The sequence below is a fragment of the Dromiciops gliroides genome, chromosome 5 (assembly GCF_019393635.1).
Source record: "Dromiciops gliroides isolate mDroGli1 chromosome 5, mDroGli1.pri, whole genome shotgun sequence".
In the NCBI taxonomy this organism is placed as follows: domain Eukaryota; kingdom Metazoa; phylum Chordata; class Mammalia; order Microbiotheria; family Microbiotheriidae; genus Dromiciops; species Dromiciops gliroides.
In genome coordinates this window covers 123,511,350-123,535,239 of record NC_057865.1, presented here as the reverse complement: position 1 = coordinate 123,535,239, position 23,890 = coordinate 123,511,350, and the positions used below count along the sequence as shown (strand labels likewise).

The 23,890-nt window shown below is 36.7% G+C and overlaps 1 protein-coding gene across 1 annotated transcript; it reads left to right on the top strand.

The window, feature by feature from the left end:
• The first annotated feature begins 6,756 nt into the window (after positions 1-6,756).
• Positions 6,757-23,182, top strand: SPAM1 (sperm adhesion molecule 1). The gene is made up of 4 exons (XM_043969099.1): positions 6,757-6,766; positions 15,405-16,432; positions 18,029-18,118; positions 22,128-23,182. Exons 2-4 carry the CDS (start codon positions 15,473-15,475, stop codon positions 22,893-22,895), a joined length of 1,818 nt encoding a protein of 605 aa, XP_043825034.1. The 5' UTR covers positions 6,757-6,766; positions 15,405-15,472; the 3' UTR covers positions 22,896-23,182.
• The last annotated feature ends 708 nt before the right edge of the window (positions 23,183-23,890 follow it).

Here is a 23,890-nt window from a genome sequence, read left to right as displayed (position 1 = left end):
TAAGGCATTCTCAGAACTGTCTTATTACTTGAACTCTTGAAATTCTACTCAAAATATTTGAAGCAGCAAATGATCTAATGATAAAATCATAGAGTCTTATCAAAAGCTCCTATTTCTGAAGAACTTTCCTTCCAATGCCCCTGAAAGGGGAAAGTCATCTCAATGTTTTTAAACAGGTGAAGGAACTGAAACTGGGAGATATTAAGTGGCTTTCAAAAAGTCATACATCTAGTAAGTGGTAGAACCTGGAATGTGAACCCAGATCTTCTTACTCTAACACACTGCCTCCCAGGATGAGAAAGGACCTTGAGAAATTATCTAGTCCAAACTTCCAGTGAATTCAAGAATCCTTTTTGTATTACCTCTAACAGATCCATGTCTAGTCTTTGCTTGAAAAACTCCAGTGATAACAGGTAATTTACACATACATAGGTGTTTATATGTCTTCCTTTTAAGAAAGCAGAGGCCATGCTTTATTTGTTAACCCCAGAGTTGGTGGTACACAGCAAGCACTAAATAAATTCTTGTTGACTGACTGACTGACCTGGCTGCCCATTCTACTTTGGGTCAGTTAGTTTACTTTATTTCTTTTCAAATGGACATCCACTGATTTCTTTTGCTTTCATATAACCGCTGTGTTCCAGTATGTCCCTTCCCTCCTTCATCCTGAGGTTCGCCCTATGTGACTAAGAATTAAAACAAAAGAGAAAAAAGCAGTTCACTAGAGCTAATCAATACTATGATAACTTAGGAGCAGTGTTCTACCACCATAATACACCCACTCCATTCTCTAAAAAGAACAGTAAGGAGGTACTTTCTGATATGCCTTATAGGTGGAGACTAGTTATAATTTAAGTGAGGTAACTTTAAACCAGTTTGAATTTTGAGTCCAAAAAAGAAAATTCTTAATCAGACCCTCCACCAGCCTTACTAGGCATTCTTCTTCTTTTGTGATTTCTGATTGCGTTTGGAATTTATTCCAAATTTGCATTGGGAACTAATCTGCATTTCTTCTGCAATCCACTTGCTTGAAATGGGTAGCTTGGCTTAAATTAATACTGGGTTGAAGTTGATGAGCTTTTAAGCATTCTGTTTAAATGAATTGATATCCTGCTTCTGTCCCTTGGATTGTCCTCAAACAGTTGGGAGAAAAACAGCTGCAGCATCTTCTCATGCCGTCCCTGGAAGGGTGGGCCTGTTTGGAGGATTTTGCAATAAGGCAGGTGCAATACTCTTTTAAAGGCTTCAGAGGACATCCTAATTGCAAAATCCTATCCAACTCTTGTTAAAAATAGAAAATAATTGCTATAATTTATAGAGAGGACTCAATATAATATTTATTAACTTTTAAATTTGTTTACATGTAGCAGATGGTTTTATATGTTTGTATTCAGTAACAGATGGGGATTATAGTTATAGAGAGGGATATTTTGTTGAACTGCTATGCCCACATTTACACTTCTGCTGTAATTTTATTTGACCTTAACCAAATAGTCTTTGGATTATAGTAAGCCTGGAACCTACCTTTCTAGGGTTAATACACATTAACTTACTTCACAGATTCTGAGACTCAATCAAACAGGTCTCTCTGTTGTTCCTCACACACACTATTCCTTCTCTGGTCTCTAGGGTGTGTGTGTGTGTTAAGGCATACATGTTTATTAAAACAGACAGTTTTAACATTTAAGATTCATATTGAAAAAATTAAAACAAGTGACAAAGAAGTTTACATGTGGGTAATGGGACCCATTGGCACCAGCAGGTGCTAAATTGTAAATCATATTTCTCCAAGTCTGCCATTTATATGATGTAGTTGGAATTCATTTATATAAAAATAAGTAATTACAATCCAATTACCATCCTACAACCATATCAGACAATGTGCCTGTTGCCAAGAGAGAAGATGATTAGCATGCAAGAAACATGGTCATTAGTCCTATAATGGTGGAAGTTTTGTGTTTAATAATTATCTTTTGGCTCTCTCTGGGGCAAAATGATCCTTGAATCACCAAAGTCTTCCATCTAGGGTGAATTCTTCCTCTTATCAAGGAGGCTGCCCTCCAATCCTGGAATGCCTCCTTGCTTGACCTCTATCTCTTCTATCTCTATTTTCCCTCAAAGCTCAGTTCAAGTGCCATCTCCTACATGAAATCTTTCCTGTCATCCCAGCATCTAATGACTTTCAAATTACCTTGTATTTACATTTTATATATTTTTATGTGCATATGTGTACATGAAGTTTTCCCTGATAAAATGAAAGCTCCGTGAAGATAGGAAATATTTTGTTTTATTTTATTTTTTCTTTGATCTCCAAGTAATTAAAGAGACAGTGTTGCATAGTGGATAAGAGGCTGGCCTCAAAGCCAGGAAGACTAATTTAAGTTCTGTTTGTGACATATAGTAGTTGTATGACCCTAGGTAAAACACTTTACCTCTCATTGCTTTAGGCTATAAATTGTAGAGAAATATGCTGACCTGAATAGACAGGGAATTCCTACCCAGGAGTCCTGTATCCTTATTTTATAATTTTATTTCTTTGGACAAAAAATCCTTTCTTTGGAAACTGGAGACTTGTTGGCATAAGGATTACTAGCTGTGATTGAGTCCCTATCTCCACATTTCAGAGGTACAATCCTTACCCCAGGACAGGATGAGAGGAAATGTTGGGGCGGGGAATCTCTTGATCTGCCAGAAATCTGAGGTGCTCTTGAAAATCAAATATGAGAATATCTGTGAAGCACTTTATAAACTTTGAAGTATTTTATAAATGTAATCTGTTATTATCTTCGGGATATAGAACACAGAAAAAGAGCCATAGAATCGCAGGATTGGACCGGACCTCCAAAATCATCTAATTCTATTTTGACCTGAACAGGAATCCTTTCTATCACGTGCCTGACATGCGGTCACTCAGCCTCTGTTTGAAGACCTGCACTGAGTGATAATCAGCCCACTGGGATCTGAGGTAACACATCCTACCTTCTGGATAATACTAGGGAGAATAAGCTGGGGAAAGGGATTCAGGTTGGCAAGAATAAGGGGAGGTAGGGGCAGCTAGGTGGCGCAGGGGATAGAGCACCAGCCCTGGATTCAGGAGGACCTGAGTTCAAATCCAGCCTCAGACACTTAACACTTACTAGCTGTGTGACCCTGGGCAAGTCACTTAACCCCAATTGCCTCACCAAGAAAAAAAAAGAAAAAAGAAAAAAAAAAGAATAAGGGGAGGTAGCCTGAAAAAAATAGCACTGAATAGATTCTGGGAAATGGGATTTCTCATGGTTAGACTCCTTTTCCTGATAGACTCTGAGTATTTCTAATGGCTTGGTTCCAGGGTGACCTAGTCCTCAATTGCTATGTTCTGATGATTGTTCTGCTCCAAGGTGCTGAGGCCCCAAGTGCTGCCTAAGTTGTCTGTTCATGAAAATAGAATTTAGTAGTTCTACTCACCCAGCTCCATCCAGTCTGAACCCCCCTGAGTTTTATATATCCCAGAGACTAGTCCTTTGCACACTATAAACACTTACTAAAGAGGTGTATGTGTTGTACATTGAATAGGTTTTTTAAAAAAATATTTAATATTTTATTTTCCTCCAATTGCATATAAAAACAATTTTAAACATTTGTTTTTTAAAAATTTTGAGTTTTAAATTCTCTTCCTCCCTCCCTTCTCCCCTCATTAAGGAGGCATATAGGTTATACATATGCAGTCATATTACATGTACATGTGTACATGTGTGGTGGGTGGGAATTGGGGTTGTTACTTGCCCAGAGTCACACAACTATTAAGTGTCTGAGACTGGATTTGAACTCAGGTCCGCCTGACTCCAGACCAGTGCTCTATTTACTGCACCATCCAGCTGTCCCCAAATCGCATATTTTTTAAGAGGTTTTTTTTTTTTAGTATACTGATCAGTCAGGCTGATTTTCCCCCCTCTTTTTCTATTTTTGCCTTTAGAATACTATTTGTTTTATAGAATAGCTCTCTGGGAAGAGTCAGGAGAGGGATATTGAGGCAAACAGGTAATGTTTAAAAAAGGAACAAAAACTTCTTTAAAACAAGACAAAGCAAATCATTTAATAAGTGCTTATGGAATTGAATTAAATACTCTTCTTAGGTATTACAGTACAAATATTACAGGTGAGGAAGCTAAGAGGTAATGAGTTGGCCACTCATATAGGTAGGAAGTCAGTATTGGAGTGGAAATTTCCATCTAGGTCTTTTGGCTTTACATTCAATGATCTTTCCACCATGCCTCATTGTTTCTTTGCCTTAGATGAGACAACTGAAACCTAATCTTGGTCCTAGGAAACGTATGTAGATAGGATTGGAGCCCAGGTCGCTTTACTCTTGGGCTACTTCTTTTTCTGCTGATCTAGTTTGTTCCCCAGGAATGTAAGTGATTTTCCAGCTAGGCCTTCCTTTAACCTTCTGTGTAGTGAGGGGGTTGAGAAGAATCATCGTGGGAATAATGGCAATAGTAGGACTAAGATCATGGCTAATTTTTTCTATCTTAGCATTCAACTATATGCCATCATCATTTTCTCCTATGAGCCCCATTTACTCACCACCCCTGATGCTTTAAAGAAGAAAGTAATGAACATTATGTTCCTACCTTGCTGTTGAAGTACTTCTGGGTTTATATTAGTTCCTCTAATATACAATCCCTGTAATATGAGTCAATAATAATAATAATAATAATAATAAATAATAATGAGTCCTTAAGACACTGTCAAAATTCTTCATGAGATTAATGCAGCTGTTTGCCAACTCTCACAAATTCACAGTCTCTTACTCCTAGGTATTGTCTATTAATGTCTTTATAAGCCTGACTAATTACTTGTTGCTGTTTAGTTGTTTCAGTTGTCAGAATATTTGTGACCCCATTTGGGGGTTTTCTTGGCAAAGATACTAGAGTGGTTTGCCATTTTCTTCTCCAGTTCATTTTACAGATGAGGAAACTAAGGCAAACAGTTACATGACTTACCCAGGGTCACACAGCTAGTAAGTGTCTGAGGCCAGAATTTTTATTTTATTTTTGTTTTTTTTCTTTTCTTTTTTTTTTATGAGGCCAAGATTTTTACTCAGGAAGATGAGTCTTCCTGACTTCAGGCCTGGTACTCTATCCACTGTGCCATCCAGTTGTTCCAACAAATGACTGTTTTTTTTCTTTTTCTACCTTTCCTTTTTCTCTTTACTTTTACTTCTCCCATCTGTCTGTTAGTTCAATGAAATAAAAAAGAGGAAAAAGAATCACTCTAGCTTGAGTTTCATGTCCAGGTCTGAAGCTTAGAGTCATTTTGGAATGTACCCAGGCCTTCTTGGCTTTAGGTCCTTTTCACATAATCTCCATTTTTTTTTTTTGGCTCACACAGAGATGCTATCTTGTTTTATGTGGGTCCATGCCATTTGGCAAAGTAGTGATTTCATGTGCAACAAGGTGGCCCAGCAAGGATTTCTTTTTCTTTTCTTTTTATTCAAACCTCTAAGTTTGCAACAAGAAGGTTATTTGGTTTGGAAGTTCTGAAGTTAAGTGGGAAATAACCAGGTGTGCTTCCAATCTTCAGTTGGTTTTACATGATGCAGATGGGATAGGTTCTAGGTTAAACCATTTCCTAGTTAATTTGATTCATGGTCAATGTTTCCTAATTTTTTTATTATTGTTTCCCTTTCCCCCTTAATGAAATCTAGCTTGGTGTCTTTTAAATTTAGCTTTGACATATAGATGGGGTTGATCTATCTTCCACGATTCTTACTTGTTGGGAAGCTAGTCTAATGATATGAAATGCTGTGGAGATTATCGAATTTCCTGTCATTGGAGATTTTAAATAAAAGGATGGATGATTATCTGCCTTTGGAATAGTTCAAGTATAGTCCATCTTAGAGGCAAAGGTCATAGATTCATATCAACCTGAGGTACTTTCCAGTGCCATGAATACCAACCAACCTGTTGCCTATCTACATGCTATCTAAAGTCACAGGGGAAGAGTTATACTAAACTTTGATCAAGCTTTACACATGTAGGCACGTAATCTACATGTATGGAGCTGAATTCAATACCACATTGTCATCTCCCCTCTATCTCTTGGAATTCCTTATTTCCTTTGAAACTGTGTTCAGATGACACCTATGTGAAAACTTTTTTGATCTTCACAGCTGCTAGTACCTTCCCTCCCACCGGGCAATTAACTTTCATTTGTATACAATTATTTATGTACATGATTGCCTCAACCAAATGCAAACTTCTTGAGAGCAAAGGTTGTTTTACTTTTGACTTTTTATTCCCAAGGCCTAGCACAATGACTGACTCTAGTATGTGCTTAATAAGTGCTTATTGATGAATTGATTAAATGATCAGGTGCTTCTGTCCCAGCTGCTCAATCCACTATGCCACCTAGTTGCCTATGTACCTAATTTAGGTAGTGCCATTGCCCAATTCTCAATAATTAGCATCTCTCCAATTATTTAGGTGTGTATTTTAAGAGGTTTTTTTTTTGTAAATGTATTCATGTAGTTCCTAATGTATTTTTATTTTATACATTTCATGTTTATTTTGAATGGAATTTCTGTTCCTATTTCTATTGGATTTTCTTAGAAGTATAGAGAAAGGCTGATTTATGTGACTTTATTTTATATCCTGCTATTTTGTTGAAATTATGAATTGTTGAAATTAAATTTTTTTTTTTTTGCAGGGCATTGGAGGTTGTGACTTGCCCAGGGTCACACAGCTAGTAAGTGTCAAGTGTCTGAGGCCGGATTTGAACTCAGGTACTTCTGAATCCAGGGCCAGTGTTCTATCCACTGTGCCACCTAGCTGCCCTTGAAATTAATTTTTATTTAAATCTTTGGCATTCTAAAAGTAGACCAACTTATCTGCCAAATTTGATAATTTTATTTCCTCTGTTTATTCCCTCCATTTCTTTTTCTTATTTTGTTATTACTTCCCTGGACTCCTTCAGGTCCCAACTAAAATCCCACCTTCTATAGGAAGCCTTTCCTAAACCCTCTTAATTCTAATGTCTTTTCTCTGCTGATTATTTTTTTTTATCCTATACATGAGTTGTTTGTGCATATTTGTTTGTAAGTAGTTTCCTCCATTTGATTGTGAGCTCCTTGAGGACAAGGACTATATTCTGCCTTTCTTCATATCCCCAGCACTTAGTATGGTGCCTGGCATATAGTAGATGCTTAATAAATGTTTCTTAATTGACTGATGGCCAGTACTTCTAGAACTACATCAATAAGAGTGATGGTGTCAGACACCTTTGTTTTACCCAGGTCTTATTGCAATGGTCTCATATTTTATGTGTATATGCATGTATTTATATGCATATAGATAATTGGCCTTTTGTTTTAGATATATACATTTATTAATTAGGGATAATTATTTATTATAATAATTTATTCAAAGAATAAATCAGAGGAAAAATAGCTAAAATAACAGCAATGAGATTATATAACTAAGCAACTAAGAAGCAACTAAGGCAGTACTTAGGAGAAAATGTTTATTTCTAAATATTTTCTTCAATATATTGAGATAATATGTGTAAAATTCTTTGAAAAGCTTAGAGCACTACATATTAGCTATTATCATTTATTAACAAAAGAGACAATAATTAAATAAATTCAACAAGTAACTTTAAAAAGTTGAAAAGTAACAAATCAAAAATTTCCATCTATATGCAAAAATGGAAATTCTAAAAATTAAAGAAGAGATTAACAAAATAGAAAGCAAAACATCCCATTGAAATAATAATTATAACTAGAAACTACTTTTTAAAAACTGATAAAATAGATAATCTAATACCTAATCTGATTTTAAAAAGGAAAGAGGAAAAACAAGTTGCCAACACTAAAATTGAGAAAGGAAAATTCACAAGAGGAAATGATGAAAATATTAGAAACTACTTTGCCCAGTCATATGTTAACAAAACTGATAAAACTGATGAATAAGTTTTCTTAGCTACTTTCTTTTTTCCTTTCTTCTTCTTTTTTTTTTTTGGTGAAGTAACTGGGGTTAAGTGACTTGCCCAGGGTCACACAGCTAGTAAGTGTTAAGTGTCTGAGACTGGATTTGAACTCAGGTCCTCCTGACTCCAGGGCTGGTGCTCTATCCACTGTGCTATCTAGCTGCCCCTTCTTAGCTACTTTCTAAAGATTCTTTCCTGGATGTCATAAGGTCTGATCCAGTACAAGGGCAGGAGCAGGGAAGAAAAAGTATTTGGGGAAATGATAGTGAATGTTATTTGATATGCACTCTATCTTAATTTTTTGAATTCATGAGTCCAATATTCTTTGCTTAGAATCTTCATATTGAATCAAGGGAACTAATGAAAAAAAAATGCACAGGAAGCTGTGCTTGCTGTACCAAATCTGAAGCTATACCATAAAGCGGCAGTCATCAAACTATTTGGTATTGGCTAAGAAATACAGTGGTGGATCAATGGAATGGGTTAGGTGCAGGAGACACAGTAGTAAATTACTATAGCAATCTACTGTTTGATAAACCTAAAGATTCCAGTTTCTGGGATAAGAACTCACTATCTGACAAAAACTGCTGAGAAAACTGGAAGATAGTATGGCAAAAACTAGGCATAGACCAACATCTTACATTGTATACCAAAATAAGGTCCAAATGGATACATGATTTTGACATAAAGGGTAATACTATAGGTGAATTAGGAGAGGAAGGAATAATTTACCTCTCAGATCTATGGAGAGGAGAAGAATTTATGACCAAATAAAAGATAGAGAATATTACGAAATGCAAAATGGATTATTTTGATTACATTAAATTAAAAAGGTTTTGAACAAATAGAAGCAATGAAGCTAAAATTGGAAGGGAAGCAGAAAGCTGGGAAACAATTTTCACAGCCAGTATTTCTGATACTCATTTCTAAAATATATAGAGAACTAAATCAAATTTATAAGAATTCAAGTCATTCCCCAATTGAGAAATAGTCAAAAGATATGTACAGGCAGTTTTCAGATGAAGAAATCAAAGCTATCTATGGCCATATGAAAAAAATGCTCTAAATCACTATTGATTAGAGAAATACAAATTAAAAACTCTGAGGCACCACCTTACACCTATCAGATTGGCTAATATGACAAAAAAGGAAAATAATAAATGTTGGAGAAGCTGTGGAAAAATTGAAACAATAATGTATTGTTGACCTATATCAGATTGCTTTCTGTCTTGGAGAGGGGGAGGGAAGGAAAGGAGGGAGAAAAATTTGGAACTCAAAATGTTATAAAAAACAATGTTGAAAACTATCTTTACATGTAACCAGAAAATAATAAAATACTTTTATGATTAAAAAAGAATCTTCATGGGGCCGCTAGGTGGTGCAGTGGATAAAGCACTGGCCCTGGATTCAGGAGGACCTGAGTTCAAATCCGGCCTCAGACACTTGACACTAGCTGTATGACCTTGGGCAAGTCACTTAACCCCAATTGCCTCACTAAAAAAAAAAAATTAAAAAAGAATCTTCATATTACAGTTGAACACAAATATAGGAAATCTTAAAGATTTCCTTCTTATCTGACTGACTTGAGTGGTTAAATAGTTAAGAGCCACAAGTCAAGACCTCTGAAAAGGTGTGGAATATGGGAAGGCTTTTTTTGTTTGTTTGTTTGTTTTCTCTAGGAAGTTGTATCAGGAGTAGAGTTTATAAAAGGAGCAAAGAAATAATAGGGAAATATTGATTTCATTTACTCATGATGGATACCTTCATTTGCTCTGTTTGAAATGCTTGTCTTTATGTTAAATCTTAGAAAAGACAAGAATAAGCCATTTTATTTCAGGCCTTGTATTTTTTTTTTAAATCCAAAATGTATTCTTCTCTGGAACCCCACCTATTCACAAATTACTGTACTATCAACTTTTGAAATGAGATACTTCCAGTGTCCAGAGTTTTCTATCTCTCATAGTGACACATTCTATCAACTGTTTTGTTCTGAGACTCTGGGATACTTTGTCAATAAATATTTGTTGACTTGAAATGCCTTAAATGTTTAAAAGCTGGATCCAAATAATTTTTGTGTGTTCATTATTGAAGTTTTGACTTTTTTCACCTATCAGAAGACCCAAATCTTTGGAGAGTGGTCCCTGTCTGGAGGCATTAATAAAGGCAATAGATTATAAGAGTCCTCTGATACTTTCCCCAGCCTATAGAAATCAGCAGCAGACCACTTTCAGTATAGGTTCAATTTGTTTATGTGCCCTGGAACTATTTCTACAATGACTCATTAGGTTTCTATTTGAATTTTTTATGCAAATATCCTATCTCCTAGATGGAGAAGGCCTGTCTAACCCCTGTTCTGTCATGGCAAGGAATCACATTCCTTGTTAGAGCTGTAATGGGATAATTATGGTTTTTATTTTTATAATCATTGGTGGGTGTTCCCAAGTCTCTCAATTACTTTTATTCTCATTCTCCTGTCTTATGGCTCTGATGTCAGTAAGAATCATATCCAGTCTCTGGGATTGAAGATCATCAGATGGGTTCCTGGGTGTGATCTGTTACCCTCTACCCCAATCAGGAGAGATCTTATCACTAGTGTAGCCATCAATTCCATTAGTTGCTTCTATACTTCCTTTGCATTACACTCAAAAGCCAAGAGCTATCTAGTTGCTGAATGTAATGATTGAGCTCACTTTTAGCCTTATTATATTGTCAGTCCATCTTCTGCAGGGCAGTCAAGAAGAACCAGGGAATAATGGATTTGCCAACTTTTTTTTTGCTCTTTTGGACAGTCTTTTCCTGCACCCACTGAACTAGTTGTTCTATATGAGTGGGAGCCTACTTCCTGCCCCATAGAGAGATCTCCCTATACACAATTGCTAGCAATAAAATAAGCATTTATTAAAATCTTACTCTGTACTAAATTCTGAGATACAAAGAAAGACAGTGTTTAAGGAGCTCACATTAATGAGGGAAAGAACATGCAAACAACACAAACTCTCTCTATATATATATACGTATGTATGGGCAAATGAGACACACACACACACACACACATATATATATATATATATATATGCAGAGTAAATAAGACATAGATAATCAATAGAGATAAGGGATTGGCATTAAGGGGAATCAGGAAAAGACAGGGAGACCAACTAAGTTCTGGGTACAGTTTTGTTGTTTTTTAGGGAAAAACTAATCTTTGCTTTGGGAAAATGATGGGGGTGGGATGGAGCTGATTCTATCACACCAGGATAGCTGAGGATTGAACTTGGTTGAAGCAGACAGGGGTCAAAGTTAGGAAATTTTGCTTCTGGGGAAAGTAATAGAAAGCATACCTTTAGTTGAGGTATGGCAGGATAATATCCCATGGCTGGGAGCCAGGCCCTGGGACACTAATGCTAGGCTCCTGTTAGAGAGCTTGGGGAATTACAGGGAGATGAGGGTGTCACCATCTTCTGAATTCTGAGCCCTCACCTGGCACAAGGTAAGCCTTTAACAAAGGTTTATTGACTTGACCTTACAAAAAGAATAGCCAGAAGGATCACTGGATAAGCTTTTAAAACCTTTTCATTAGGTAAAAAAATGACACTATCTTGAGAGGAGAAAACTCTTCTAACTGGAATTGTATAATCCTGGACCAAAATGTTAGCAACCTAATATTATCTAATAATTGCATTTTTTTTTCCACTGGAAATTAAGACCATTTCAATGGTCTTCTTATAAGGAACTTTTTGCAAATACCAACTACTGAAAGATATAGATCCAATTCCTTGTTCTTAGACTCAAGGCATTTTCATTTCTCATAATATGTCTCAATAGTCCTAAACCAATCGACAGTATAATTTAAAGTCATTGACTTTTTGACCACCAGAAGTGTTACTTTACTTCAATTTATGAAGAAATGGAGAAAAGAGGAACATTTATTATCTCCTTCATTGTTAAGGTAGGGCAGAGTCAATCTCTTTAACAAGAACCTTGAAGCTGTAAAATTATTTCTTAATATTTAGCATAAGAGAGCACATTGCTATAAGATTTAAGGGAATAAAATTCTCTAAAGCCATTAAATCTCTTTTAGTAGAACATTTGGATATTGTAAGATTTCTGTATCTTCCTTATTTCACTTTTTAATCAAGGTAAGACAATTCTAGAAAAGATGATTTTTGGTTTGTTGTTCCTCTAAGTACAATCAAGAATGTCCAATTATCCAAGGACTAGCTTCACTAAGTTGGGAGAGTTTAATCACTAGGTTGACTTTTCAGGGTAATTAATCTTCTGGTAGAAAGTTTGTAAACTTTCTTAGGAATTGAATACTTTTGCTAACCTCACTGATGAAAGTACACAGCACACAGAAGTTGGTACTAGGCCTGAGATTCTAAGGAAACCAGGGATTGCAAGAGATGGAGGTGAATTAAGAATAACAATGACAACTAACTACAAGGGGGCGGCTAGGTGGTGCAGTGGATAAAGCACCAGCCCTGGATTCAGGAGTACCTGGGTTCAGATCGGGCCTCAGACACTTGACACTTACTAGCTGTGTGACCCTGGGAAGTCACTTAACCCCCATTGCCCCGCTAAAAAAAACAACACAAAACCAAAAACAAAACAACTAACTCCCAATTGGTTTTCATCCTAGGGAGCATTTATTGAACTCTTACTAAGTGCCAGGTGGGCAGCTAGCTGGTACAGAAGATAGAGCACTTGGCTTGGAATCAGAAGATTCATCTTCATGAGTTGGAATCCAGTCTCAGACATTGATTATCTGTGTGACCCTGGGCAAGTCACTTAAGCCTATTTGCCTCAGTTTCTCATCTGTAAAATGAGTTGGAGAAGGAAATGGCAAACCACTAGTATCTTTGCCAAGAAAATCCCAAAATGGAGATATGGAGAGTTGGATGTGATTGAACAGCAAGAAGTACCAGGCACTGTGCTATTTTGCCTTGGAAAGTTGTAGGAATAGTGAAAGTAGAGGAAATGTGCCTAGTGGCTCTATTAGGATGGTTGAAGTACTGATCATTAAAAAGGGAAAGAATTACCCATTGTCCCCTGGAGTTAGAGATATGCAGCAGCAAGGAGAGACTAAGAGTGAAGGAGCCACACTTGAGGATCTCCATTGCTAGGTGTGTGTAGCTGCTTTGCACATCAGGAGTTATTCAGGACTGATGGAATCCAGCAACTACAAACTATTGTCTTCTGGTTAATACAAATCCCTATTTCCCATTGTCCCACATATAACCTTCAGAAATTTAATAGTGCCACTCTGTGATTTGTATTAATCCAGTCTCCTTTCCAAGAAGAATTCATGAATTATTGTGAAGGCTTTATTTATCTTCTATATTGCTTTATGGGCTTCCTGTACCTACTCTTTGCTTTCTACAAAAGGGTGGAAAGGAAAGAGAACTTAGAATAGGAAGAGCTGGGTTCATATCCTACCTTTGACACATACTGCCTCTTGAGAGGTTAAGTATTTAACTTCTTTGGGCTTCAATTTCTTTATCTGTAAAATGATTTTTTTTAAATCAAGGGATCATGGATTTAGAGTTTGAAGGTCATTTAGTCTAACTTAATTAGGTAAGATTTGAAAGGCCTTATAAGGTCCCTTCTGGTGGGAAAGACTGTTATCTACCTGATATGCATTTTTGGTTTTTTTTGTGGGGCAATGGGGGTTAAGTGACTTGCCCAGGGTCACACAGCTAGTAAGTGTCAAGTGTCAGAGGCCAGATTTGAACTCAGGTTCTCCTGAATCCAGGGCCGGTGTTTTATCCACTGCACCACCTAGCCGCCTCTCTGATATGCATTTTTTAACATGAGAACTTTTATGGGAGATAGAGACTCTGTCATCCACTTTTATGGAAACTATACATAAAAGCTAAATTTGGAGATTTCCTAGAGTCAGTTTTCCATGGGAACAATTATCTAAAGGGAATGTTGTACGGAAGTGGCAAAGTGTCAATGAGGTAGACAGGACAGGACAGGAAAATCCAAATTCAAATTCTACCTCACACATTTGCTTGTTGCATGTCCCTGGGAAAATCCTATCACTTCTCCAAGCCCTTAGTTTCTTCATTTGTAAAATGACTATAAAAATCTACTTCACGGGGTTGTTGGGAAGATAAAGTGGGATAATATATGTATAATACTTTTCAAATCTATTTAATACTAACTATTATTAAGATCCATGTGAGCAGAGAGTCCTAGACCACAGATTATATCTTGGTTTGCCAGGAATACTTTCCCTTTTTGGAGGTCTATGGGAGCAGAGAACTCTGGGTCGCAAGTTTTTTCTTGGTGTCTTGTCAGGAATACTTTCTTTGGAGGTAAAGCTTGTTTCCTCCCTTTCCCCATTTATCTTTTTAATTGTCTATTAATCATTTTTTTGTCTTTTATTAATTTATTATTTAATTATTTTTCTTTCCCTTTGTGTTTAGGGTGATACTTATAAGCACTGAGGTAGACTGGGGACTCCACAAACCTAGATAAACTTTTGTTTATTTAAACAAACCTTTGTTAAACTTTGTGGAAATGATACAAATATCTATTTGGAGACCTACTTAGATAGATGCTTTTTCAGTGAGCATTAAAGAACTCAGCCTCAGGAACCTTGAGCAGTGGGAGAGACAATAAAAGAATGAACCAGCTGTCAGAGCTTTCTTATGTTTTCAGAGAGCTATCTAGAGTTAGGGATATGGACTAAGTGCCCCAAACACTTCCCTCCTCTGCCTTTTATTTTTTGGGTACATTAGTTATTTAAGGGGTTAGAGAGTGTAAAGAGTGTGATCATAGTAGTCTTTAAATTATCCTTTTGAGTTCAGGTTTATTATTCTGATGGGAGCTAACACATGAATTCCAATGAGCCACCCTAGCCACTGAAAAGTAATTTCTGTTTTCTTGACCAGGTGCCAATGAGAATGATCACACAGTTTACAAGGGAGGTGCTTTTCTTACCCCAGACAATGAATAAGTCTTGTTAACTTGTCTAGTTGTTTAGGGGAGTTCCTCTGACACACCCCTTTTCTTAAGGGCTCATTTAGTGCCCAGTAATTTGTCAGGCAACTTGCAGAGTAAGAAAATTACAAAGGAAGGAGGCGAAGACTCTGTTTTCAAGTATTTTACATTCTAATCTAAAACATGGGACAAAGTCCTTACATATAGCTGTAAATAAGAATTAATCCTAATACTGGGTAAGAATTTGTTTCTTCCATCTTCTAGTATAGAAGAGAGGGCTTGTTCTTAAGTGTGAGGGACTGGTTAGCAAAGCATTCATTCACTGATGCTGAAATGTAGCGAATGATGTTTTTCTTTTGATAACAGGTGAAACAACTTGCAAGAAAAAGTTCCTAGAGTAAGAAGCTGAATATTAGAGCATAACACAAAAATCCTACAAACCTGTGGCTTCTAGTCATTGGCATTTACCTTTCTGTCCTCTTACCTTTTAGGTTTTGTCCAAAATATCAGCGAACACAAAGGGAACAGAAGCACCGGTGAATTCCACGGTGATTCTGCAATGGCAATACAAAAAATTATCCAGATTTTTGTTGGGAGTTATGGAATCTGCAACAGAACATCCTACCTAGTGATTACCATCCTTTTACTTCCTTATTATCCTGTACTGACTTTCCAAGCAGCCCCTGTTGTCCCAAACCTTCCTTTAATTATGGCCTGGAATGCTCCAACAGAAATCTGTGCTGAGAAGTTTAAGTTACCATTGGATCTGAGCCTCTTTTCCTTTGTTGGAAGTACTCTAAAGAAAGTTACAAATCAGAATATTACTATGTTTTACACGGACAGGCTTGGCTACTATCCTTACATAAATGAAAAAACGGGTAAAGCTTTCAATGAGGGGATCCCGCAGTTGGCTTCTTTAAAGAAGCATTTAGCTAAAGCACAGGAAGACATTGTCTACTATATTCCATCGGAAGATACTTTTGGTTTGGTGATTATTGACTGGGAAAACTGGCGGCCTAATTGGGTAAGGAACTGGAAACCAAAAACTATTTACCAGGTCCGGTCTGTTGAGCTGATTCAACAACTAAATATCCAATTAAATGCTGCTGAGGCCCAGAAGGCTGCCAAAAAAGATTTTGAAAAGGCAGCAAAGATTTTTATGCTAGAGACTTTAAGATTGGGGAAATCCCTGAGGCCAAATCACTTGTGGGGCTATTACCTTTTTCCTGATTGTTATAATTATAACTACAAAGGCCCCAATTACAATGGAAGTTGCTTTGATGTAGAAATAGCAAGAAACAATGAGTTGTATTGGTTGTGGAAAGAGAGCACTGCACTTTTCCCATCTATCTATATATCCAAGAAGCTAAAGGAAACTCAAAAGACTCAATTCTTTGTACGTAACCGTATTAAGGAAGCCATTCGGGTTTCTCAAGTTGTCCATTTCAAGAAACCTCTTCCGATTTTTGTATATACACGTCCAGTTTTTACTGATGCCCCAGCTCAATATCTTTCTGAGGTGAGTAAACCGTGATAGGGACTGGTGGTGGTGGAGGTGCTTACAATTGATTTTAGGGGACAGCCAAATGCAGCATTTGAAATGAACCTTAGAAAAAAGAATTTAGGAATTTATAGACTTTGGGGGTTTGTGTAGTGGTATCATTTGGCTAGGAGGGAAAGAGGTATGTTTTAAAAGTTTTGTTTAACAGCATCAGAGAGATCTTTGTAACTTTGTTAAATAAGCAATTATAGAAAAATATACCAACACACACACACACACACATACACACACACACACACACACACACACAAATACAAGGCAGCCCTCCAACGAATGGAAGTAACTGGACGGTAAAATAGATGAAGCGTGAATTTGCAAAAGCTTTTTTTTTTTGCAAAAACTGTTAAATGAGAAAGTATCTTTTGTAAGAGTTTTACCGATAATGATTATAATAAAATCGTAGTTTGCTCCTAACAATCCTATGATCTTTTGGTGAAGGTGGAAGAAAATACTACGTTTATTTAACAAACATTTATTAAATACGGTCATCCCCTGGTGGGGGTTAGGGGCGCTATTCCCCCCCCCCCATGAACTGAAAATCCTCAAAATTTTTTGCCCTCTCTTTGTACCAGAGAGGTCTGAATTATTATGGTGTTAAAAGATAAAATATGTTGATATGATACAATTCTATACATATATTTTATGCATTTCTGAGTTTCTAAACTTTTTTTGGGTTGTCTGCTGGGCTTTTTGTATCATTTGCGGCTTCCACAAAACTCCCCCCAAATTCCATTAAGTTTCTTATGTTGACCTGTAATATATCAAAACCTGGATGGGGAAAGGTACAATGTCGAAGGGATAACTGTATCTACTAAGTGCAAGGCATGGTTCAAGGTACTGTTGATTAGTAAAAAGAGTGATGGACAGGTCCTGAGGTTAAATCCTGGCTCTCCTACTTTTTTACCTATATGATGAGGGCTAAGTCACTAATCTCTCTGTGCCACAATTTCTTCATCTATAAACCAAAGGCTTTGGATTAAAAGACCAGAAAGGTCACCTTCAGATGTAAATCTCGGATCCTATGGTCTAATGAAAAGCAGTTGCTATCCTCAAGAAGCTTACATCCTATTGGTGCATACAACAGTGGACCAAAAGTCACAAAAGGGTTTCAATATTTAATAAGTCCTTTAATTTTTGTTTTTGATTTATAGTACCATAGCATCATATAGAGCATATATATATATAAAACAAATTTACATTATATGTGAACAATCAAATCTTATAAATGGCAAAAAGTAATTTTCAAAAAGTTATTAAGACAGGGGGCAGCTAGGTGGCTCAGTGGATAAAGCACTGGCCCTGGATTCTGAAGGACCTGAGTTCAAATCCAGCCTTAGACACTTGACACTTATTAGCTGTGTGACCTTGGGCAAGTCATTTAACCCTTGTTGCCTCCCAAAAAAGAAGTTATTAAAACATCGTGACCTTTGGCCCACTCTGTATGAGTACTTAATATAATTATGATATCAGTTTACTTAAGTCTGTTTCTGCTGTTCTATGTACAATATTTTTGCTTTGTCTTTACTCAACTTATCCCTATATTAATGTTTTCAGGGTGACCTTGTCAATACTATTGGAGAGTCTGTTGCCTTGGGTGTCTCTGGAATAATAATGTGGGGAAGCCTCAATTTAACCCAAAGCAAGGTAAATTGAATTGGTGAGAAACATTCTCAAGAGCTGTTAATCATAATACGTGCTGAGATTTTATGTCAGAGATTCTTAAATTGGTTTTATTACATTAAAAAAAATTGATAACTGTATTTCAATATAATTAGTTTTCCTTGTAATCTTATGTATTTTATCTCAGACTATGTATTTTTTTGGGGGGGTAAGGCAATTGGGGTTAAGTGACTTGCCCAGGGTCACACAGCTAGTAAGTGTCAAGTGTCTGAGGCCGGATTTGAACTCAGGTCCTCCTGACTCCAGGGCCAGTGCTCTATCTACTGCGCCACTTAGCTGCCCCTGTATTTATCTCATGCATTTAAAAGCCTCAGTCTGAGCAGAAGTCCATAGTGTTTAACAGATGGCCAAAGGAGTCCACAACACAAAAAGGTTATGTGGTTTCAGCATAAGAAAAGTAAAACATTTTTCAAGGAGCTGTTTTGCTCACTTACACAATGATCGAGGAGAATTTATATCCTAAGAATTAAAGTTCTAGCTCTTTTATAGAACATTTTCTATTTTTCCTCAATAGTGTCAGTTCTATATATCTCTATTGATTTCAATGTATCATAAGGCCTCTCCCAAATATCATTGTATGCTCTCATTGAACCTGTACTTTGATCCTTTTCCAGATACCCTCTTCTATTCTCTTTCCCCATCTTTTCCAAGGCCTTTATTCTATAATTCTGACATTTGGAAGTACTAGAGTTGTACTGTAATGTGTAACAGCATGTCAGTGTTAATGTATGAATGAATTCATCTAAGCTCCACTGATAAGCCAGGATTTCTTAATGGGAAAGGGGACTTAAAAGGAATTATATGCATACAGATAGAAAAGAGGTAGGCAAAATGTTCATTTTTCCTCCTTGATCATGAGAACAAAAGGGATAGTAGGGACATAGAAGTCCTTGTGACTATATAGATGATTTCCAGGGAATCAGAGAGACTAGATATGCCCTCTATCACATGTCTCATTTGGCTATCTAAACATCCAGCCAATCAATCAACTTAACAAACTAGGATTCACTGAGCTCCTACTATGAACTACAAATTGTGAAGAGTGAGTAGACTGGTTCTGCTTGGTCCCTGAAGGCAGAAAGGAGGTTGGAGATACTAACAATTAGAGTTGTTTAAAAATTTATTGTGGGGGCAGCTAGGTGGCGCAGTGGATAGAGCACTGGCCCTGGATTCAGGAGGACCTGAGTTCAAATCCAGCCTCAGACACTTGACACTTACTAGCTGTGTGACCCTGGGCAAGTCACTTAACCCCAATTGCCACACACACACACAATTATTGTGGTACCTTGGAAAGTAATGGCTCTCTGTTTGCTGGATTTTTATTTATTTGTTTGTTTATTTATTTTTGGTGAGACAATGATTAAGTGACTTGCCTAGGGTCACACAGCTAGTAAGTGTCAAGTGTCTGAGGCTGGATTTGAATTCAGGTCTTCCTGAATACAGGATTATTGCTTTATCCACTGAACCACCAAGCTGCCCTGTGCTGGAATTATATTAACAGAAGCTAAGTGAACACTTGTCAGTGCTGTTGAGGAATGGATTTTTGCTTAGTTATGAGTTGGACTTGATGACCTCTGAGGTCCTGTCAATCTCTGATATTTTGTGCTTTTTTTTGTGTGTGTGAAGCAATTGGGGTTAAGTGACTTGCCCAGGGTCACACAGCTAGTGAGTGTTAAGTGTCTGAGGCTGGATTTGAACTCAGGTCCTCCTGAATCCAAGGCCAGTGCTTTATCCACTGCACCACCTAGCTGCCCCTATTTTGTGCTTTTGTAAAATTCAGTAATTATGTGGGTAAACTCTGTTTCTCCTTTTAAAAAGTAACATTTTTATTCCCAAGTTAAATATGAAAATGAGCATTTCCATATACATAGAATAGAAAAGATAGGATTGTAGGTGAAAGGAATACAAAAAATAAATAGCTCAATATTATATATAATGTCAGAAAGCTTAGACTAGGAAATGCTAATAGACTTCTGAGATATCAGTGGGAAAACATAATAAGGCAAGGCAAGGCAAGTTTTTTTTTCTTTTTTCTTTTGGTGAGGCAATTGGGGTTAAGTGACTTGCCCAGGGTCACACAGCCAGTAAGTATCAAGTGTCTGAGGCTGGATTTGAACTCAGGTCCTCCTGACTCCAGGGTCGGTGCTCTATCCACTGCACCACCTAGCTGCCCAATAAGGCAAGTTTTAATGAAAAAAGTATGGCTTTGAACTCTGCCTGAAGAGAACAGGAAGGGAGTTTCAGACAGAGTAGTGGCATAACAAAATGTTTAGAGGTGACAATAAACAAAGTGTATTTTAGAGATAGCAAGAAGACCAATCTAATAGGAACAGAGACTTTAGGAAGATGATTAGGTGATTACCTAACTAACATCTTTGTAATAGGAAGGCTGATTTAGGAAGACTGCTTTTGGAAGGAAGCTATTGGGAATTAACCACTGGTATGCCAGAGACCTCTATAGTTTGCCTTCAGGCATTCCAGAAGTGAAATAGTGGTTAATAGTGAGGAGGAAAGATACAGTATTGTTATAGAGAAGACTGACAATTTACCAAGAGCCTTGCTCTTAGTGCTTTTGTCAACACTTCTGCTCCACCCCCCCAATTTCTCCAATGGAAGCCAAAGTACAGGGAAAGTTATTTCCATTGACTAGAGAAGTTTGAGAAGAAAGGAAGTTGAAGATTCAAATTTAGATTTAAAGTGAGGATTTCAGGTCTCTTGGTCTCCTTTTCCCTTTTGCTATATTATGACAGCAAGATCATAGACTAATAGGTGAGGAACAGTTGAGGAAGTGAGGCCAAAAGAGGTTCAATCACTTGCCTGAGGTCACACAGATAAGTATCAAAAATGGGATTCATCTTTAGGTCTTATGACTCAGAGCTCAGCACTGTGCTCCTATGTGTCTTTATTGGAATAGGATGGCTTGCTAATTCATCAGTGGCTATTACTCATGAGGAGAGAAGGCTTCTGTCACTCATGCTGTATTAATAAGTTGGAGGAGCATCTATGTTTTCAATTTTGGGATAAAGACTGTCATTTATATTTCTACTCATTGACCCTCTTTGTTTACAATCTAGAGAATTGTCTTTTCCCTCCAAAGCTGCTTAAAATTGTTTGACAGATTTCATGGAACTTCTCTACTTAAAACATTTCACGGAGACATTGGTAGATATTTGGTTTAGGTTTCAACTTAGCTAATGGTTCAGAGATTCAGGAAATTGCACAAAGAATGCCCATTTGACTGTATTAGAAATAATTCCGTAAACTTGCTTATAAGAATCAGTGTCAATAAATACTTACTATGTATTTATTTAAATATTTATATAATACTTAATAATACTTACATAGTAGATATTTTTAGGCACAGTGCTAAGCACTAGGGATACAAATATAAATAAAAAGCTATTTCTTGCCCTCAAGGAGCTTAAATTTAATGGGGCAAGACAATACACAAAAGGAAGTGAAAAGTGGTGTGTGTGTGTGTGTGTGTGTGTGTGTGTGTGTGTGTGTGTGTGAAGGCAGGAAGAACGTACCCAGAGCAGGGGCATGATGAAAAAGTCCAAAGGAGTTCAAAAGCATTGCAGCTAGTGGAGTGGAGTAGAGCACATGGCTCTGCTCTCCAAATCAGAGGGTTTAATCAGAGAAGAGACACTGATGATAGGTGAGTACCAAGGCTGATTTAATCTTGCAGGATAATGAGATTTTCCTTTTGACCGTGGTTCCTGTGGTTTGATGGGGGTAAGAAGGCATGATTGAGAAGTTCAAGTATAGCTGGGGGGAAATGGGGTAAAATCATTCCAAGCATTTTCTATTTCTTACTAGATCCTCTTCTTATAAAAGAAGAAACTTTCAGTTTTCTGATATTGCTTTAAGAGCTTATTTTTAAATTATTTTTGATCTCTAACCAAAGTATTCCTAAAATTAATTGTCCTATCACATTTTGACTTTTTTGATCCCATTTTTTTTTTCTCCACAGAAAACGTGCACAGTCTTAGACAATTACATGAGGACTACACTGAACCCTTACATTGTCAATGTCACTCTTGCGGCCAAAATGTGTAGCCAGGTCCTTTGCCAGGAGCAAGGAGCTTGTATTCGAAAACACTGGAATTCTAGTGACTACCTTCATCTGAACCCAAAGAGATTCATCATTCAAACTCGAAAGGACAACACATATATGGTTTATGGAAAGCCAAACCTTCAGGATCTACAAGAATTTTCAGAGAAATTTTATTGCAACTGCTATGCAGGTTCCAAATGTAAAACAAAAGTCACTGTAAAAGATGTTCATGACATCAATGTGTGCATTTCAGAAGATATTTGTATTGAAGCCTATTTAGATTTGAAACCTATCAGCCATACATCCAGACCCCCAAACTGGAGACAAGTTATTTCTACCCCTCAGAACTTTCTTTCCCTGGACCTTACTGACATAGAATATCAGCAGGTTACTAACACAGCATTTGACACAAATGGCATAGGCGATGGTGATATTTCAAACAATGTTATCAAATCTATTTTTAGAATGAACTATTCAGCTGAAGTCACCTATACAGATACTGAAAATGATATACCTAATGCTTCCTTTCAACAGATACTGGGTTTACATCAATCCAAACTTGAAAACAATTTGATAAATAGAATGATTTACTCAAGGTCTTGTTCAGTGTTTATGAACTTTTATACTTTCATGCTTTTTATTTTTCTAGCTGTGGAATTGTTTCATCAACTTTTGTTTTTATAGGCATGTAAAGCATGCCAACACTTTTCTTGAAATGTGAATCAGTCTCTGTGATTGCTTTATAACAACCATGATCATATATTTTTAAAAATGGAATGACTTTAGAAATAATTTGTCTGAATGCTCTTTTGTAAGATTGTTTATGACTGAAGCAAGAACCTTACCCACCAGCAAATGAGGACCCTAAAATAGAATAATTTTTTGGAGTGGCAACTATAGTACATATAAATTCTTTGTTTACAGAGAAGATATTTTTGAATTTCAAAGCTGAATTTTCTTTTTTTTCTGATACAGTCATTAACCTTGTTAAAAGAACGAATTTTGTTTTTAAAATCACTGCTGTGCTCCAACAAGGACTTTTAGAATGTAAGTCTCTAAGGGTTCCACTTCTGCAAAATATGACCAAGAAATGAGAAGAATCTTGTTCCTGATTCAAACAGAGTAGTGAGTGCCTGGAGAAGTGCCAGTAGCTTTTGGTACCCTCAATTTTTTTTTCCTGTGTGAAAATGAAGATGTGAATAAAACCAAGTTATTTCACATTGCTGTATTTTAACTAAATTATAATTTATAATAAAGTGTTTTTTCTAAACTTTTGCCCATGATGGTTGTCATGTGCTCAAATGTTGTGTTTACTAACCAGAGGATTTCTAAGAGTACTTTGTTTTCCTACCACAGAGTTCCTCTATACCTCTAGACCTTTTCTTATTTCCTCTTTGTGCTTGTGTGTGTGTGTATTTTTTCATCCAGATCTTTCTGAATGAAGGTAACTTTAAGATAGTTTAAAAAAAATTATTCCAGGTATTTGGTGTATTTGTATAGTTTTAATATTTACAAAGACCATCCTTCTCTTTTTATCCCATTTTTATCCCTTCCCATATTCTCTCACTCAGTCCTCTGTACTTAAAACAACATTCTCTACTTAGGTCATGTTCACTGTGACAGGTGTTGCCATATTCCTAGAGCCTCTCACTTACTCTATCTTTTGTTTATAAATCATT